The sequence below is a fragment of the Dendropsophus ebraccatus genome, chromosome 3 (assembly GCF_027789765.1).
Source record: "Dendropsophus ebraccatus isolate aDenEbr1 chromosome 3, aDenEbr1.pat, whole genome shotgun sequence".
NCBI classification, from domain to species: Eukaryota; Metazoa; Chordata; class Amphibia; order Anura; family Hylidae; genus Dendropsophus; species Dendropsophus ebraccatus.
Window position 1 is genome coordinate 187,581,703 of NC_091456.1, and position 20,488 is coordinate 187,602,190.

Sequence of the window (20,488 nt, forward strand, 5' to 3'; positions counted from 1 at the left end):
TCACTTAAAGGGTTCTTCCCACCAGCTGACTGCTCCCCCTTCATCCCAGTACTTCACAGCTCCATATCTACACGCCGGTGTCTCACTGGTCTCGCGGATCCCCCGCTTTCCCCTCCCTCCCTGCTAGTTGCATACAGGGAGTTAATGTTTTCCCCCAGGGTGGCTCACTTCTCCTCTAACTGGGGCAGCCTCCCGTCACTCCACATGCGGCGATTCCCTGCTCTCCCCCTCTCTCTGCAGCGCGTCTTAGCCGGCTCCTATTCACTACTCACAGCAGTACAAGCAGCAGCACGCGCCGGCCACACTGTACCCAGCTCCCTGCTGCATATATGCTGCTCCCTGCTGCGTACACTACCGTTCAAAAGTTTGGGGTCACCCAAACAATTGTGTTTTCCATGAAAAGTCACACTTCTTCACCACCATACGTTGTGAAATGAATAGAAAATAGAGTCAAGACATTGAGAAGGTTAAAAATAATGATTTGTATTTGAAATAACATTGTTTTTACATCACACTTTGCTTTCGTCAAAGAATCCACCTTTTGCAGCAATTCCAGCATTGCACACCTTTGGCATTCTAGCTATTAATCTGTTGAGGTAAGCTGGAGAAATTGCCCCCCACGCTTCTAGAAGCAGCTCCCACAAGTTGGATTGGTTGGATGGGCACTTCTGGCGTACCATACGGTCAAGCTGCTCCCACAACAGCTCAATGGGGTGGTGATCTGGTGACTGCACTGGCCACTCCATTACCTATGATAGAATACCAGCTGCCTGCTTCTGCTGTAAATAGTTCTTGCACAATTTGGAGGTGTGTTTAGGGTCATTGTCCTGTTGTAGGATGAAATTGGCTCCAACCAAGCGCTGTCCACTGGGTATGGCATGGCGTTGCAGAGTGATAGCCTTCCTTATTCAGAATCCCTTTTACCCTGTACAAATCTCCCACCTTACCAGCACCAAAGCAACCCCAGACCATCACATTACCTCCACCATGCTTAACAGATGGCGTCAGGCATTCTTCCAGCATCTTTTCATTTGTTCTGCGTCTCACAAACGTTCTTCTTTGTGATCCAAACACCTCAGACTTGGATTCATCCGTCCACAACACTTTTTTCCAGTCTTCCTCTGTCCAATGTCTGTGTTCTTTTGCCCATCTTAATCTTTTTCTATTATTGGCCAGTCTCAGATAAGGCTTTTTCTTTGCCACTCTGCCCTGAAGCCCAAAATCCTGCAGCCGCCTCTTCACTGTAGATGTTGACACTGGTGTTTTGCGGGCATTATTTAATGAAGATGCCAGTTGGGGACCTGTGAGGTTTCTGTTTCTCAAACTAGAGACTCTAATGCTCTTATCTTCTTGCTTAGTTGTGCAACGCGGCCTCCCACTTCTTTTTCTACTCTGGTTAGAGCCTGTTTGTGCTGTCCTCTGAAGGGAGTAGTACACACCGTTGTAGGAAATCTTCAATTTCTTAGCAATTTCTCGCATGGAATAGCCTTCATTTCTAAGAACAAGAATAGACTGTCGAGTTTCAGATGAAAGTTCTCTTTTTCTGGCCATTTTGAGTGTTTGTTTTTTGTTTAGTTTTTTTTTGCAAACATATTTTTATTAAAAGTTTTTACAATACAAATATGATTAGCAAGTCTTGAAAGCCAAGAATAACATCTCAAGGGAGAGAAACAAACCCTCCACAGATATATATACATAATCTGCTGGAACAGATAAGCTAATCACATAACAAACAAAAAAAACAACCCCCCCCCCCCCCCGATATACATACAAGGGCTGCCGAAATAAGTAAACTAATCACACAAAACAGAAACAACTCCCCCCCCCCCCGATCTTGCAGGAATGAGGTCCCAACTCCTCCTCAAGGACAAGGAACATTTCCAAGGAGAAAAGATCAGTCAGGTAGCCTTAAGGCACCCAGGGTACCAGCAATATCCGCACGCAAATACCAGGCTGTATTTCGGAAAGGTCCAACAACCCTCTGAATATCATGGGAGTTTAGGAAGGTAAGTATGAAACATTTCCACTTCTTAAAAAATGCCTTCGCCCTCATTTCACGTGCTGGTATGGCCTCCAGTTGATCTAGCCACATGTATCACGTCACTTGCTGTAGAACATGCGTAGTAGTTGGCATCTCAGCTGTCAACCATCTAGCTAATAAACACCGCTTAGCGACTAAGATGAAAATATGAAGTAAAAGAGTAACAGGCTCATCAGCAGGGGAGAAGTGCAAGAGGATCAAGTGAGGATCCAAAGAAAAGGAAGCCTGCCAAAAAATGACCCGGCCCCAGACCATACTTTGTCTGGAGTTCAGGGAATGTATAGTATCTACAGTCAGTGACATATATGAAATCCATCACTTTAGTTATTCCAGCCTCTTTCCATTTGCGAAAGAGCGGATTCTGGCTACCTGAAATGAACTCCGGATGATGCCAAGGGTCCAAATGTACACTCATCTGCCAAGACAGTCCTAGCACTTTCCTTCCTGCCTGCCAAGCCTTGATAGAGTCCCGGAATAGCAAATAAATTTAGATATGGGCGATCTTAGTAAAGTAACATCAGTGTGGCACAGCAAGAGCGGGATCGTCTGGAGAGGATATAAAATTTTTGCAAATCCCATCATCTTTACCAGTGCCACCCTAGCAAAGAGTGACAGAGGCAAATGTGACCATTTCTGCAAATCGGATTGTATTTTCCTAATTATCGGGGGAAAATTTAGGGTGTATAGGGAGCGGGACGTAGTCCCTATTCTAATGCCTAAGTATGTTATACATGTGCGGGAATATTGCAGGGGTATAGAGACAGGGAGTTTAAGGTTATTCGTGGAGGAAGGAGATAAGTCTAACAGGTCACTTTTGTCCACATTGACCTTAAAACCTGAAAACAGGCCAAAATTGGCCAGAAAATCAAACACCCTAGCCAGATCTCTCGCCGGATTTGCCAAAAAAAACTAAGATCATCGGCAAAAAAAGTAATTTTCAAGGTTTTAGAGCCAACTGTAATACCCTCCACATCAGGCAGAGCTTGCAACTTACGGAAGAGAGGTTCTATAGAAAGATTGAAAAGTAAAGGGGAAAGGGGACACCCCTGTCGCGTGTCTTTAAAGAGGGAAAAGGAGAAGAAAGAAAGCCTGGAATATGTATCCTTGCCACCGGAGAGGCATACAGTGCCTTAATGTAATCTAGGAAGGGTCCCGCAAAACCCATCCTCTCCAACACCCCAAACATCCATCCCCAGCTCACGCTGTCAAAAGCCTTTTCGGCATCAATCGAGAGGAGAGATGGGGATGGATGCAAATGAGGTCTAGCCCGTATCTCGTCCAAAACCGCCATAACTTTCCGTATGTTAATAGTAGCTGACCTTCCTCTCATGAAGCCAACTTGGGCCGGAGAAATGAGCTCCGGAAGTACCTCCGCAAGGCGATCCGCCATAATCTTGGAGACAAGCTTTAAATCTAGATTTAACAACGAGATCAGACGGTATGAGTTTGGATGCAGCAGATTTTTCCCAGGTTTAAGCAAAAGCTTGATATAGGCGGTATTGGACGAGCTAGGGACCATCATCCCCCCCTGCAGATAAAGAGAAAATAAAGAATTTAACGTAGGGGAGATATCTTCACTCAATATTTTGTAAAAATCGGCAGATAGCCCATCAGGACCAGGGGCCTTCTGTGACTTCAACTGTTTTATGCACTGTTTAATTTCCTCCTCAGAGATAGGTGAGTTCAGTAGGGTAAGGTGGTCCTCCGACAATGTCAGCAGACCGGCATCCCTCAGCCAGCTGGCTAGCGATTCCGGCGGGGGAGGAGGGGCCGCATACAGCTGCTCATAGTAGTCCTTTAGGATAGAGGTAATCAGTTGCGGGTCACGCTGCACACGGCCTCCCCTATCCACCAGTTGATAAATAGGATTAGTCACAAAATGTCCCTTGGCAAACCGCACCAGTAGGCGCCCGCCTTACTGCCATGGCGGAATAATAGGGCCTTGTAATAGGATCTATGAATATCCTCTCTTTTTTTCAGCCACTGCTCATACCCAGAACGAGCATCCTTCTACGCCTTTCTGGTCACCTCTGAAGGAGACAACTGAAATGAAGTTTAAGCCGCCCGTAATGACACACTATAATGACACACCTGAGCATTGATCTTTTTCTGCAACGCTGCTTTGTACGCCATAATACGGCCCCTAAGGACCGCCTTAGCGGTATCCCAGTATAATTGAGGTTGTGAGGTATGCCCCGAATTATCATGAGCATATTCAAGCCACCAGGCTTTCAGTAGAGTTTTAAATTCATCATCCTTGGCGATCCCTACAGGGAATTTCAAAAGAAAGTCAGTACCTCTAGGAAGTTGTGTACGGAAGGTGCAAAGCAGCGGTGCATGATCAGAAAGGATCAACTCTTCAGTATCATGGGCTTGAAATTTGGGAAGGAGAGGGGCCGAGACTAAGACATAGTCAATTCTTGACCAGACATCATGTACTGGGGAGTAATAGGTAAACTCCCGATCATCTGGATGTAAGTATCTCCAAGTGTCAGTCAAGGCCTGTGACTGACAGAGAGAGATTAGGGGAGAATATGGAGCATGAGACGTGCGCTGCTGAGAGCGGTCTTCCACCGAGGACATCACTTCATTAAAATCGCCTGCCACAATTTTGGCTGGATTGGGATCAGCCAACATTTGTGTGGATAAGGCAGCGAAAAAGGATGTAATAGGACCATTAGGGCCATAAACCTTATATATAGAGATGTCCTCCGTTGGGAGACGGACCTGTAATGCACACCACCGACCCAGACTGTCATGAGAGGAACCTAAAATGGTACCCTGGAATGCCCTGTGTACTAAGATTATAACGCCAGCCTTATGGTCTACTGCAGGAGACCCATACACCTCCCTGACCCAAAACTTACAGAGTCGAAAAAAATCAGACGATTCCAAATGTGTCTCCTGCAGCAGAACAAGAATCATTGGGAAGAACATTATCAGACCTCACTCCTGCAAGAACAACCCTCCCCTAACACCCCCCTCCCCCCCCCCCAAACACAAAAACCAAAACTCCTCCCCCAACCATCCCCCCCCCCCCCCCAAACACAGAAACAACAGAACCCGACAGGCTTCCTTGTAATCCCACATCTGGAAATCCTAACAAGTAGGCATAGTCTCCACACTTCACTTCTTCCCATGGGGAACATCCAACAAACAGGCTATACTTTACCCTTCGATTACTTCCCGTGCCTGCTACAGAAAAGAATATAGTAAGGCATCACATGCTAACTATTCACCGTTAGCGCTATAAAACTAAACTTTAAGAGAGCAGTATAATCACCCCAAAAGGAAACTGCTGGCTGGTTCCCAAGTGACCCAGAATAAAATTGGCACATCTAGTCTTACTTTCATCTGTGCTGCTTGTGATCCGGCACGTCTCCTCCACTTCGGCGATTGGCTCTATCTTCAGACCCCACCTCCTCCGGGTGTAATTATTCTGGAGGAGGCGGGATCTGAAGATACAGCAGGCGACCAGACGAGACTTGCTGGATCACAAGCAGCGTGGCTGGTAAGTTTACACTGCTGCTTGTGATCTCTAAACTGACAGCACAGAAATATACATATCCCAGACCCCAATATATACATATCCCAGACTCCTATATGTACATATCCCAGATCCCAATATATATAACATATCCCAGATCCCAAGAAACATATTTAGGCCGGGTTCACACTGCTGTTTGTTTCTAATTATTGAATAAATTTGTCCATATAAATTAAATGGATCTTATTTTGAAAGATTGCAAACGGTTAACAGATTCCAAAAGATTAAAATATATGCAATTTTTTTTTCCGCCAAAAAACTGAACATTTGCAAATCTGTTTTAAATCCTACAAAACATGGAATAAAATGTATACTAGCTCACACTGTACAAGCCGACCCTGGGATCCGTAAGGAACACTACAACTCATGGCCCTACTGTGCAGACTAGCCCCGGGAAGATGGAGATTAGAGATGAGGGAATTTACATTACAAACAAAGTAAATCAGTTTGTTTACTCGCCACTCCGGCTTATATGTCGGCTGCCTTTGATCTCTGTGCCACTCCACCCCAGGTGCCTGGAAAAGCTGGTTCCAGTCTTTCCAGAGACCTGGTGTGGAGCTTCATAGAGATCGAAGGCAGCCGGTGCATAAAGTGCAGAACAAACAAAGTGATTCGCTTTGTAAGGGTACATGTACACTGCGGAATGGCGACTGATAACCCGTCCCGCATTCCGCAACTCGTACCCGCCGGCGGACTAAGACGGGTGCTCATCTCCCCCTGTGTCATAAACTCCATTATATGCATCAGCGGATTCTGTCGTCCGTCCAAAGAATCATGTAATTTATTTAAAGCGTTTTTATAGTACGATGATCGAAACCCTCAGCACTGACAGTGCCGCATATCCCAATCCACATAGTATATGTATACTGTTACACCTAAGAGATGATCTGCTGCTCCGCCAAAGTTATAGAAGACTTGGAGATATAAATAATAATGTCAAGTTGTATTAGACAAATTCACCATTACTATCCTAATATTACCTAAATAGCAGCATTTACTATATACTTCTCTACTGTGTACACATACAGCTCAGCTAAATGTACATTACACATATACAGCTCTACTATGTACACATACAGCTCAGCTACATGTACATTACACACATATACAGCTCAGCTACATGTACATTACACACATACAGCTCAGCTACATGTACATTACACACATACAGCTCAGCTACATGTACATTACACATATACAGCTCAGCTACATGTACATTACACACATACAGCTCAGCTACATGTACATTACACACATACAGCTCAGCTACATGTACATTACACATATACAGCTCAGCTACATGTACATTACACACATACAGCTCAGCTACATGTACATTACACACATACAGCTCAGCTACATGTACATTGCACATATACAGCTCAGCTACATGTTCATTACACATATACAGCTCAGCTACATGTACATTACACACATACAGCTCAGCTACATGTACATTACATATATACAGCTCAGCTACATGTACATTACACACATACAGCTCAGCTACATGTACATTACACATATACAGCTCAGCTACATGTACATTACACACATACAGCTCAGCTACATGCATATTACACACATACAGCTCAGCTACATGTACATTACACATATACAGCTCAGCTACATGTACATTACACACATACAGCTCAGCTACATGTACATTACACACATACAGCTCAGCTACATGTACATTACACATATACAGCTCAACTACATGTACATTACACATATACAGCTCAGCTACATGTACATTACACATATACAGCTCAGCTACATGTACATTACACACATACACAGCTCTGCTACATGTACATTACACATATACAGCTCAGCTACATGTACATTACACATATACAGCTCTACTATGTACACATACAGTTCAGCTACATGTACATTACACATATACAGCTCAGCTACATGTACATTACACATATACAGCTCAGCTACATGTACATTACACACATACAGCTCAGCTACATGTACATTACACATATAGCTCAGCTACATGTACATTACACACATATACAGCTCAGCTACATGTACATTACACATATAGCTCAGCTACATGTACATTACACATATATACAGCTCAGCTACATGTACATTACACACATATACAGCTCAGCTACATGTACATTACACACATACAGCTCAGCTACATGTACATTACACACATACAGCTCAGCTACATGTACATTACACACATACAGCTCAGCTACATGTACATTACACACATACAGCTCAGCTACATGTACATTACACATATACAGCTCAGCTACATGTACATTACACATATACAGCTCAGCTACATGTACATTACACATATACAGCTCTACTATGTACACATACAGCTCAGCTACATGTACATTACACATATACAGCTCCGCTACATGTACATTACACACATACAGCTCGGCTACATGTACATTACACATATACAGCTCGGCTACATGTACATTACACATATACAGCTCAGCTACATGTACATTACACACATACAGCTCAGCTACATGTACATTACACACATACAGCTCAGCTACATGTACATTACACATATACAGCTCAGCTACATGTACATTACACACATACAGCTCAGCTACATGTACATTGCACATAGACAGCTTAGCTACATGTACATTACACACATACAGCTCAGCTACATGTACATTACACATATTTACAGCTCAGCTACATGTACATTACACATATACAGCTCAGCTACATGTACATTACACATATACAGCTCAGCTACATGTACATTACACACATACAGCTCAGCTACATGTACATTACACATATACAGCTCAGCTACATGTACATTACACACATATACAGCTCAGCTACATGTACATTACACATATATACAGCTCAGCTACATGTACATTACACATATACAGCTCAGCTACATGTACATTACACACATACAGCTCAGCTACATGTACACTACACACATACAGCTCCACTGTGTACATATACAGCTCAGCTACATGTACATTACACATATACAGCTCAGCTACATGTACATTACACATATACAGCTCAGCTATATGTACACTACACATATACAGCTCAGCTACATGTACATTACACACATACAGCTCAGCTACATGAACATTACACACAGGGCTCTGCTGCAGGCATATATAACACACACACACAGCTCTGCTGCACACACATCACTTCAGCTTATCCAGCACAGCAGAGTCCTGCATACACTGAGCAGCAGCCCCTGATCATATGACTCCTCCTCCATGTGACTGATCACATGACTGTGACATCATGGCAGGTCCTGGCAGCACAGGGGAAGCACACGGCTCCTGTACAGCTCTGCAGGTGGAGGGAAGGAGCTGGGGGACAGCGGGAGGATTAACCCCTTCAGGACTGAGCGGTTTTGAGTTGTGAGGATGAAGTTTTTTTTCTCTTTGGGTGCGTGCACACTACGGAATCTGCGCGTATGACCTGTGGCGGACTCCGTCACTCGCACCTGCCCGTGTGACACTATTTTATGCACAGACGGATTCCGCATTCCGCCAAAATAACTGACATGCCAATTCCTTTGGCGGAATGTGGAATCCGCCCGTGCATAAAATAGTGTCGCACAGGCGTAGATGCGCGCCACCATGTGCGGGTGCCTGGATTCCGTAGTGTGCACGCTCCCTTTCTTTGACGCATCACAACAGCCTGAACGTCTTTACGTATTTATAAATAGAGATGAGCGAATATCGAGCATCCATCCAGAATGTTCGGCATTTGATTAGCTGGGGCTGCTGAACTTGGATAAAGCTCTAAGGTTGTCTGGAAAACATGGATACAGCCAATGACTATATCCATGTTTTCCACATGGCCTTAGGGCTTTATCCAACTTCAGCAGCCACTGCTAATCAAATGCCGAACGTTCTGGTTTTTATTTATTTATTATTTATTTATAAAGCGTCCTTAATTCCAGAGCGCTATACAGGCGACAAGGGTAACAAACAAGAACAAGATCAAAACACATTACATGAAGGCAGATTACAGACTGATACATGGGGAAGAGGACCCTGCCCGCGAGGGCTTACAATCTATAAGGTAATGGGAGAGAAACAGGAGGTAAAGTGCAGCCATTCAAGTGTGATGCAGAGTTATTGTAGGTTGTAGCCTAGTTTGAAGAGATGGGTTTTCAGGTTACTTTTGAAGGACTTAATGGTGGATGAGAGACAAATGTGTCAAGGTAGCGAGTTCCAGAGTATGGGGGAGGCTCAGGCAGTCTTGGAGGCGGTTGTGCGAGGTACGAACAAAGGGGAGCGCAGACGGAGGTCACTGGAGGATCGAAGGTTGCGTGAGGTACGGTAGCGGGATATCAGGTCGGAGATGTACGGAGGGGACAGGTTGTGGATGGCCTTGTATGTCATGGTCAACAATTTAAAGTGAATACGTTGGGCAATGGGGAGCCAGTGAAGGGATTGGCAGAGGGGAGACGCTGAGGCAAAGCGAGGGGAAAGGTGGATTAGTCGGGCAGCAGAGTTTAGGATAGACTGGAGGGGAGCAAGGGAGTTAGAAGGAAGGTCAGAGAGGAGGATGTTACAGTAGTCCAAGCGGGAAATAATGAGAGCATGGACCAGCAGTTTGGTGGAGTCAGGGGTGAGAAAAGAGCGGATTCTGGAAATGTTTTTGAGGTGAAGGCGGCAGGAGGTGGTCAGGGCCTGAATATGCGGTTTAAAAGACGGGGCAGAGTCAAAGGTGACCCCAAGGCAGCGGACTTGGGGGACAGAGGACAGAGAGCAGCCATTGATAGTGATTGAAAGATTAGACGGCGGGGTAGAGCGGGATGGGGGAAAAATTATAAGTTCTGTTTTGTCCATGTTGAGTTTTAGAAAGCGGGAAGAGAAGAAGGAAGATATGGCCGACAGACACTCTGGAATCCTAGATAGCAAAGAGGTGACATCCGGACCAGAGAGATAGATCTGAGTGTCATCAGCTTAAAGGTGGTACCTGAAGCCGTGGGACTCTATGATAGGTCCCAGGCCAGAGGTGTAGATGGAGAAGAGAAGGGTTCGGACAAACTCGAGCATGCTGGATATTCACTCATCTCTAGTTATAACTTGTTTCTTTCTATCACTATGTAGTTTGTTGCCGGACAAGTTGTACATTTTATTCTCTATTATCTATTGTTTCCTCTTCTCTCCATTCATCTCCCAACACTCCAGGATCCTCTGCTGATATCTTCTATATAAGAGACCGACCCATCAACCATGGAGAGAGACAGAGACAAGATGGCCGAGAGGATAATAACCCTCACCCTACACATACTCTTCCTGCTTACTGGGGAGGTGAGGGATTCTGGGAGTGATGTCATCATGACATCATTCTTATCTATGGAATAACAGATGGATAGGACTGGAGAGGTGAGGGATTCTGGGAGTGATGTCATCATGACATCATTCTTATCTATGGAATAACAGATGGATAGGACTGGAGAGGTGAGGGATTCTGGGAGTGATGTCATCATGACATCATTCTTATCAATGGAATAACAGATGGATAGGACTGGAGAGGTGAGGGATTCTGGGAGTGATGTCATCATGACATCATTCTTATCTATGGAATAACAGATGGATAGGACTGGGGAGGTGAGGGATTCTGGGAGTGATGTCATCATGACATCATTCTTATCTATGGAATAACAGATGGATAGGACTGGAGAGGTGAGGGATTCTGGGAGTGATGTCATCATGACATCATTCTTATCTATGGAATAACAGATGGATAGGACTGGAGAGGTGAGGGATTCTGGGAATGGATGGAGTGATAGTAATGTGTCTCTCCATACACAGGATTACACAGTAGTGAAGAAGTCCTCTAGTGGGCGCTGTGGGGCCCCTGGGTGTGAAGGATGGGGAAGAACCCTGAGCCCAATCCCGGGGCCCCTGATACATGAGGAAATGGAGGAAGAGAAAATCCTAGAAGTCACCAACAAGATGGTGGAGCTGCTGAGTGGAGAGGTGAGACTGTGGCTGCTGGGAATGCTGGGACATTATACAGTAACACCACTGGAGGGGTGGGGGGGATGACTGTGTGATCATTGTGTGTGTCAGGTTCCTATAAGGTGTCAGGACGTGGCGGTCTATTTCTCCATGGAGGAGTGGGAGTATGTAGAAGGACACAAGGATCAGTACAAGGATGTGATGCTGGAGGATCAGCAGCCCCTCCCATCAGCAGGTAATAGACAGGACTATATACACACCTCCTCTCTGTATTATCTGGATGGAAAGAATGAATTCAGTCTCTGTATGTGTTCCCTCCAGTCAGATCCAGTAAGAGAACAGCACCAGAGAGATGTCCCCGTCCTCTTCTTCCACAGGATCAGGATCAGGTAGATGGAGATGTTCCCTATGATCTGTACATCCCACCTGACTTCTCCTACTGTCTGATGACTTTTACAATATTTCTCTCATATCTTATGAATCAGGGGGAAGATGGGAACAATATCAATGCTCCAGAGACAGACAACAGCAGTGATGAGCAGTATAAGGAGGAAATAACTACATGGAAGGATCTGAATTATATCAATGACACAAACATAAGGGTAAAAGAAAAAACAGATTTGAGCAGTGATGAGCAGTATAAGGAGGACATCACTATAGGAAACAATCTGAATTATAGTAATGCTACAGACATAATGGTAAAAGAAGAAGAGGAGGAGGAAGAGGAGACACATGTAAGCGGTGATGAGCAGTATGAGGAGGACATCACTACAGGGAGGGATGTAAATCTTTATAATGATACAGACATAATAATAAAAGAAGAGACAGATGACAGCAGTGATGAGCAGTATAAGGAGGACATCACTACAGGTAACCCCCCAGGTGAGTAGTGACCACTAAATGCAGAGAGCACATTCTCCTCAGTCACCGTCTTCTCAGGTTTTTAACCACCGCAAGAGCATTGTACCTTGTGTGATCATTTTATTCACTCTGCAGATACAGCTACCAGGATTATCCTTGCATAAACTATATTCTAACATATTGTTTTAGAGATGAGCGAACCGGGTTCGGGTTCAAGTCGATCCGAACCCGAGCGATCGGCATTTGATTAGCGGGGGCTGCTGAACTTGGATAAAGCTCTAAGATTGTCTGGAAAACATGGATACAGCCAATGACTATATCCATGATTTCCACATAGCCTTAGGGCTTTATCCAACTTCAGCAGCCACCGCTAATCACATGCCGAAAGTTCGGGTTCGGATGGACTCCAGCATGCTCCAGGTTTGCTCATCTCTATATTGTTTATACATCCAGTATATAAAGTATTGGGACTGTCTGCACAGGAAATACATAAAGAATGTGTACACAAAATAATAAAGGTGTATACTTACCTGTCTACACTCTCCGATGTCCGTCTAGCTTCCTCCCGCTCACTGCAGCTGCTGCTGGCATGTCTGTAGCCGTGTGTGCAGGCACAGGCTGCTCATCCAGTGATTGGCTAAGCGGCCTATCTCCTCTCAAATCACTTTAGACGTACCAGCAGCTGCTGCAGTGACAGGGGAAAAGTTTTAGGGACACCAGGGAGCTTTGACAGGTAAGTATACTTTATTATTTTACACTTTTAACCCTTTCCCGCAAGAGGACGGAACTGTACGTCCTCGCGCGGGTGTGGGCGTTCAGAGCGGGGCCACGCGGCGGTATCGGGTGCCTCATGTCGCCCGGGGCCGCGGCTATTAGCGGGCACGGTCCGATTGCCGTGCCCGCTAATAAGGTAATCAGATGCAGCTGTCAAAGATGATTGCTGCATCCGATTACCGAATCCAGCGTTTCCCTGGTGTCTAGCGGCGGAGACAACATCCCGGAGGAGCGATCTCCGTAACTGATGCCGGCAGGGGTCCGCTCCAAGATGGCGCCGACCCCGACTTGGCACTCGTTTGTTTCCTGCTGCAGCAGCCGAAAGCAAACGAGTGCCGATCTTATTGATCTCTGCTGTATAACTATATACAGCATAGATCAATGAGAGATCAAAGTGTATATACTAGAAGTCCCCAGGGGGGAATAACCCTAACCCCAGGGGGGCTTCTAGTATATGTGTAAAAAAAATAAATAAAGTGTTGTTGTCAATAAAAAGCCCCCTCCCCTAATAAAAGTCAGAATCGCCCCCCTTTTCCCAGCTTTTAAATAAAAGTAAATAAATAAATAAACATGTTTGGTATTGCCGCGTGCGTAATCGCCCGAACTATTAATTAATCACATTCCTGATCTCGCACGGTAAACGGCGTTAGCGCAAAAAAATCTTTTTTTTTTTAGTCGCATCAAATCCAGGAAAATTGTAATAAAAGCGATCAAAAAGTCGTATATGCGCAATCAAGGTACCGATAGAAAGAACACATCATGGCGCAAAAAATGACACCTCACACAGCCCCATAGACCAAAGGATAAAAGCGCTATAAGCCTGGGAATGAAGCCATTTTAAGGAACGTATATTTGTTAACAATGGTTTGAATTTTTTATAGGCCATCAGAAACAAGAAAAGTTATACATGTTACATATCATTGTAATCGTAACGACTTGAGGAACATATATAACATGTCAGTTTTTCCATAGGACACATGGTGTAAAGACGACCCCCCCCCCCTCCCAAAGAAAAAGAATTTCACTGCGCATATAATTTTTTTCTGGTATCGCAGCATATTTTATGCAAAAGTCCAGCCTGTCATTGCAAAGTACAATTAGTGACGCAAAAAATAAGGGCTCATGCGGGTCTGTAGGTGTAAAAATGCAAGTGCTATGGCCTTTTACACACAAGGAGGAAAAAACGAAAACGCAAAAACGAAAATTAGCCTGGTCCTGAAGGGGTTAAAGCAAAGGCTGCACGGACAGCGCTTGCTTCACGATCATCGATCCTTGTAACAGGCTTGGTAAATCACCACCGATCTAGACATCTAATCTGGCCCTTAGAGCACTATATAATCTGTTGTGTTATATTTGTTTCTTACACTTTTATATGACTTTCTGGGTTAGTTATAGCATAGATACCTCAGTCCCCTGGAGTAGATTGTGAGCTCCTCCACATTTCTCAGATTTTTCCCATTGGGAGAACAAGTGATCAGTGGGGGTGATTCTAGGATAAGAAGATTATCAGCTCTATTATTCTCATTCTGGATAACTCCATTACTCTCAGATGTAATAACAGGTATCAGCTCTTATCATATCACATATCAGAACATATCAGAGTCCAGAACTTTCCATGTCTGCAATATGTTTAAGCTTCTATTACTGGGAAATAAGAGAAATGGTGTTTTCTCCTTTGCAGATGATTCTACCAGGAGCTCAGGAGGACATCAGATATTTGCACAGAAATCAAATTTTATTTCTCAAAAAAGAAATCACACAGGGGAGAAGCCATTTTCATGTTTAGAATGTGGAAAATGTTTTACTTTAAAAGCAAATCTTCTTCGCCATCAAAAAATTCATAAGGGGGAGAAGCCATTTTCATGTTCAGAATGTGGGAAATGTTTTACAGAGAAATCAGTTCTTGCTTACCATGAAAAAATTCACACAGGGGAGAAGCCATTTTCATGTTTACAATGTGGAAAATGTTTTACTTTGAAAACAAATCTTCTTTCCCATCAAAAAACTCACACAGGGGAGAGGCCATTTTCATGTTCAGAATGTGGGAAGGGTTTTACCCGGAGAGCAAAACTTGTTGAACATCAAAGAATTCACACAGGGGAGAAGCCATTTTCATGTTCAGAATGTGGAAAACGTTTTATTATGAAATCAAACCTTGTCGAACATCAAAGAACTCACACAGGGGAGAGGCCATTTTTATGCACAAACTGTGGGAAATGTTTTGCTCAGAAATCAACTCTTTTTAAACATCAAAGAACTCACACAAGGAAGGAGTCCTTTTAACGTTCAGAATGCAGTAAATTCTGTAAAAGAAAAACAGAACCTGATGTGTTGTCATTTAAAAAGTTCCACAGAGTTTTGTTAAACCTCAGAGGATGCACACAGGAGAGAAGCCATTTTCATGTCCAGAATGTGAGAAGTGTTTCAAGGCGAAGTAAAGCCTTGTCCAAAATCTGAGAATTCACACAGGGGCGGAGCATTTTTCATGTTTACAATGTAGGAAATGTTATACTGTGAAAACAAATCTTATTAAACAGCAATTTTCATGTTATCAATGTGGAAAATGTTTTATTGTGAAATCAACGCTTGTCAAACACCAGCAAAGTCACACAGGGGAGGAGACATTTTTATTAGAGATTCTTCTCATCCGAACCTTAACTTGATTGTATTGGAGGAAGCAGCAAGTAGTTTTAACAGGTTTGGCCATGTTAGCCACAGTGGACATGATCCCACAAGGCCTAGAACATAAAGTTGAAAGTGGTGACACCAGCAGCACTCTCTTATACCAAGTAGGGCCTACAACAGCCATTGTTTGTATTCTTTATTTTAAAGAGGTAGTTCACTCCAAATAAATTTCTTTCAAATAAACTGGTGTTAGAAATGTCATTTACTTCTATTAAAAAAATCTCAAGTCTTCCAGTACTTATAAGCTGCTGTATGTTCTGCAGGAAGTGACTGTAGAGGATAAAACACGAGAGGAAAGAAATGTCTATAGTAATTTATACTTAAAGGGGTATTCCGCTCAAACATAACTTTTCATATGTTGCTGCTCATGGTGAGACTAACAATGCTTTCCATACTTGTTATTATCTATTCAGTCTCCTTCCCCCAGTTCTCAGCTGCTGCTTCCTGCTAAAGACACAAAAATCTGTGTGTGAGCTTTTCTCTCCATCTCCCCCCTTCTGAGACGGCTGATGTAAACAAGTCCCTGACTGGCTTTGGCTATGTTCCCACAATGTTTTTTCATATCTGTTTATTACTTTTTATATTGACGTCCTTCATTTTACAGTTTGGCCGCCGGTCAGCTATTAGTACATTATTCCAGGTCAGGGAGACTGATTGCCCTTTGGATGTGTCTTTAATTGAAAAGTCCATTGAATTTAATAGTAAGGACAGTGAAAAAATAAAAATGTGTGAAAAACTAAAAAAATAACGTCCGTTCTTTGCAAAAGACATCCGCAAATAATTGTCATGATCATTAGTTTGACATTTGCGCAGACAACATCTGGTATTTAATACACTGTGGGGGAGATTTATCAAACATGGTGTAAAGTGAAACTGGCTCAGTTGCCCCTAGCAACCAATCAGATTCCACCTTTCCTTTTCCAAAGAGTCTGTGAGGAATGAGAGGTGGAATCTGATTGGTTGCTAGGGGCAACTGAGCCAGTTTCACTTTACACCGTGTTTGATAAATCTACCCCTATGTCTTCTCTCTTACCTCTTAGGGCTCATGCACACTGAGCAATAGATGAGGATTTGAAGAGATTTATCTGTACAAGTAAAAGGACCCTTAAGGCTTATTTTTCGTAGGACGGATTGTATTTTTAACTGCTGACATTGACATGTTACCTTCATTCATGTGGATGAGTATGAATGTGACAATACCTGTATGCAGGGCCGTATTAAAAGCTGCTGCTGCCCTAGGCACTAAACCTGAAGACGCCCCATCTTCACTCCCCATTACATTGATATCTGATCAGTCTTAGGCTGCGTTTACACGTTTACTGTACGTCACCACATGCAGCAGATACCAGACACTCATGTGGTAACCAATAGGTGTATGGTCAACAATCCTGGTAACAGCTCATGACTAGTGGGGAAGAAATGGAAGCCTGGTTTCCGCCACATGCATACTCCCAATACCCCACCACCACCTTGAAAAGTCTGAAGGGGAGGAGGGAGAGTAAAAAACTAAAAACAAAAAAAGGTTTTTTTTCTTCCCCCTGCTCCCTGGTGCTGCCCCCCTGAAAGCTGCTGTCCTAGGCACCGGACCACATGTGCCTAGTGGTAAATACAGCCCTGCCTGTATGTATGGATTGCTGGATTTCTGTATCATCAATTGTATATTTCATTGGTACCTGATGCTGGCTGGTAGTCTGATGTGTCAGCTATGGCCGTGGTGAGAAGGTAGAAGGACACCAGGGAGCGTGGAAAGGTAAGTATTACTTTATTATTTTCTATACACACAGCAAGAGCTGCACAGACACGGCTTAAAAACAAACACCGATATAATGTCAGGGGGAGGGGGACTACGGTCCTTACTGTCAGAATCTTCTCCAGTTGTAGGGAGGACAGCAGACTGTGCACACGGCTCCTCTTTCTCCTCCGTCCAGCAGTACAGGCCTCTCACAGCAACCCTGCAACCTGTGCTGCTGGGATGGGATGGGGGCAGAGCACAAGATTCTTGGTGTGTATATATCCTTTAGTAAGTGAGTGTGTCTGGTTGCAGGTTTCCGCATACTCACTGCACTATTACTACTGTGTAAGTAAGGGTTAATAACTTTTCTTACACAGCGATCACAGCCGTGAGTACACTCTGTTCAGGGAAGCAGCCAGAGCTCGCTCATTTACTGACACAGGGGCAAGTTCCCCCCCCATCGAACTTCCCATCAATGTCCACAGCATCTGCTGATCCGTATATGGGAACAGGTAACACTCGGCAGCAGCTCTGGGGTCACTACAGGCGGCAGTCATTGAGAGCAGCTGGGGGAGGATGAAGTAATGCAGCAGGGCAGGCCGGAGGCTGCTGGGGAGGATGAGGTGATGCAGCAGGGCAGGCCGGGAACTGCAGGGGAGGATGAGGTGATGCAGCAGGGCAGGCCGGGAGCTGCCGGGAAGGATGAGGTAATGCAGCATGGCAGGCCGCTAGGTGCCAGGGAGGATGAGGTGATGTAGCAGGGCAGGCCGGGAGCTGCCGGGAAGGATGAGGTTATACTGCAGGACAGGCTGGGAGCAGCCGGGGAGGATGAAGTAATGCAGCAGGGCAGGCCAGGAGCTGCCGGGGAGGATAAGGTGATGCAGCAGGGCAGGCAGGGAGCTGCTGGGGAGGATGAGGTGATGCAGCAGGGCAGGCAGGGAGCTGCCGGGGAGGATGAGGTGATACTGCAGGGCAGGCCGGGAGCTGCCGGGGAGGATGAGGTGATGTAGCAGGGCAGGCTGCTAGATGCTGGGGAGGATGAGGTGATGTAGCAGGGCAGGCTGCTAGATGCTGGGGAGGATGAGGTGATGCAGCAGGACAGGCCGGGAGCTGCCGGGGAGGATGAGGTGATGCAGCAGGACAGGCCGGGAGCTGCCGGGAAGGATGAGGTGATGTAGCAGGGCAGGCCGGGAGCTGGCGGGGAGGATGAGGTGATGCAGCAGGGCAGGCCGGGAGCTGCCGGGGAGGATGAGGTGATGCAGCAGGGCAGGCCGACAGCTGCCGGCGAGGATGAGGTGGTGCAGCAGGGCAGGCGGGGAGCTGCCGGGGAGGATGAGATGATGCAGCAGGGCAGGCCGGGAGCTGCAGGGGAGGATGAAGTGATGCAGCAGGGCAGGCCGGGAGCTGCAGGGGAGGATGAGGTGATGCAGCAGCGGAGGCCGGGAAGGATGAGGTGATGTAGCAGGCCCAGGAGCTGCAGGGGAGGAGTCTGCACAAGGTACATGAAGGGCTGGGTAATAATATCAGCAGATTGTTTTCATATTTTTAATGAATTATATTTTGTGTTTCCTATGTTTGTACAATTACACTAAAAAATAAGATTCATTATCAATTCCTGGTGATCGGTTCTCTTTAAGCTCCGGCTCAGAAACACCTTCCCAAAAGTAAGTTATGTTCCATCTTCTTAAATACTAATATGTGTTTCAGAAAGGAAGACAGGGGAATCCAAAAGCCAGAAACAACAGTATATGGTATAAAGTACAATATGTATATTAGTATAGTATATGATATCGAAGGAACAGAAAATCGGGTCACTGGAGCTATTGAAAAGTCGGTAGAGCTGGAGGCAAACTTCTTAATCCCGATACAGGACCAGTCAAACCTCTAAACAATGGCAGCCATTTGCATTAGGGAGAACTCTATAGACCTGAATGATGGAAGGAGGCCTCCGTGTTCCCATGAAAGGTTTTACACTTATGACTCATTGTACATCATATTCCTGATCACGTGCCCCTGTGACCTCAGATACTTGGAGGAGACCACTCAGGGGATCCAAGATGGTGTACTACAGCACAAGTCTACTATCCTCTGCCAGAAACCAGCACAGCCGCACATACAGGTCCTGGACTATATCCCCATGCCATGCAGTGGTGATAACAGGATACAAAGATTAGCATTAGAGTTTTTCTGGATACACACTTCGAACCCCATAGACTAAACAGAGAATACAAGATATTATACCATTAAGGACATGAGGCCATCATTCTATTCACATTGGTTTATTATGTTGATAGGATTTTTTTCCAGGCTTTGGGATTGTTCCCTTATGTTTGTATTCACTGTTTTAATATGATGAATGGAATAAAGGTCCAGCAGGTAGTATGACACCATCTCCTGCACACAACACTTCTCACTTCTATCCTTTCCCCTTCAGCTACTCCTCTCTTTTACCTCCATTCTCTATGTATCTTATAGTGTCAAAATGTGTTATTTTTGGCCCATTAAAGCCTGTATATACCTATGGAGGTCACTGGGGGAGGGACATGGGCACAGTCATCTTATGGACAGAATCGCCACAGAGCAGGACAGCAGAGCCTGGAGGAGGGGAGCCTGAATGAAAATTCCGCTGCGGGTATGTAACCCCATTGAAGTTCACACTACCAGGATTCGCTGCAAACTCACAGCATGAAATCCGCTACATGTGAAGCTACCCTAAGGATATGTGCACACTGAGCAAATTTGGCGCAATGCTGCCTGCCTCAGTGTCAAACTGTGTGTCTATGGGGCGGCTCGCGCGCCTCCGCTCGAAGAGCATGTTCCTAAAAAGCAGATTTTCCTTCATAATCATGTAATTCTTTATATTCATTTACCTCATCGTG

General features: G+C 44.9%; 4 protein-coding genes across 4 annotated transcripts in view; 2 read left to right on the top strand and 2 right to left on the bottom strand.

Moving 5' to 3' along the window:
• The window catches only part of LOC138786591 (oocyte zinc finger protein XlCOF7.1-like), a 496,490-nt gene that overhangs the window by 184,848 nt on the left and 291,154 nt on the right, over window positions 1–20,488 (bottom strand). The window lies entirely within an intron of this gene.
• The window catches only part of LOC138786742 (zinc finger protein 436-like), a 113,905-nt gene that overhangs the window by 84,125 nt on the left and 9,292 nt on the right, over window positions 1–20,488 (bottom strand). The window lies entirely within an intron of this gene.
• Window positions 1–20,488, top strand: part of LOC138786799 (oocyte zinc finger protein XlCOF6.1-like) — an 86,827-nt gene that overhangs the window by 40,667 nt on the left and 25,672 nt on the right. The gene's annotated exons all lie outside the window — the stretch shown is intronic.
• LOC138787575 (gastrula zinc finger protein XlCGF57.1-like) lies at window positions 9,777–15,743 on the top strand. The gene is made up of 4 exons (XM_069964921.1): window positions 9,777–9,861; window positions 11,879–11,946; window positions 12,043–12,439; window positions 14,874–15,743. Exons 1-4 carry the CDS (start codon window positions 9,777–9,779, stop codon window positions 15,473–15,475), a joined length of 1,152 nt encoding a protein of 383 aa, XP_069821022.1. The 3' UTR covers window positions 15,476–15,743.

Excerpts from the sequence above, each read along its gene's own strand:
- LOC138787575 (XM_069964921.1), top strand. The coding sequence starts at position 9,777 with ATGGTGGATGAGAGACAAATGTGTCAAGGTAGCGAGTTCCAGAGTATG. Across the intron at positions 9,862-11,878 it reads CTTGGAGGCGGTTGTGCGAG|TCAGATCCAGTAAGAGAACA; the intron begins GTACGAACAAAG and ends TGTTCCCTCCAG. Across the intron at positions 12,440-14,873 it reads CACTACAGGTAACCCCCCAG|ATGATTCTACCAGGAGCTCA; the intron begins GTGAGTAGTGAC and ends TCTCCTTTGCAG.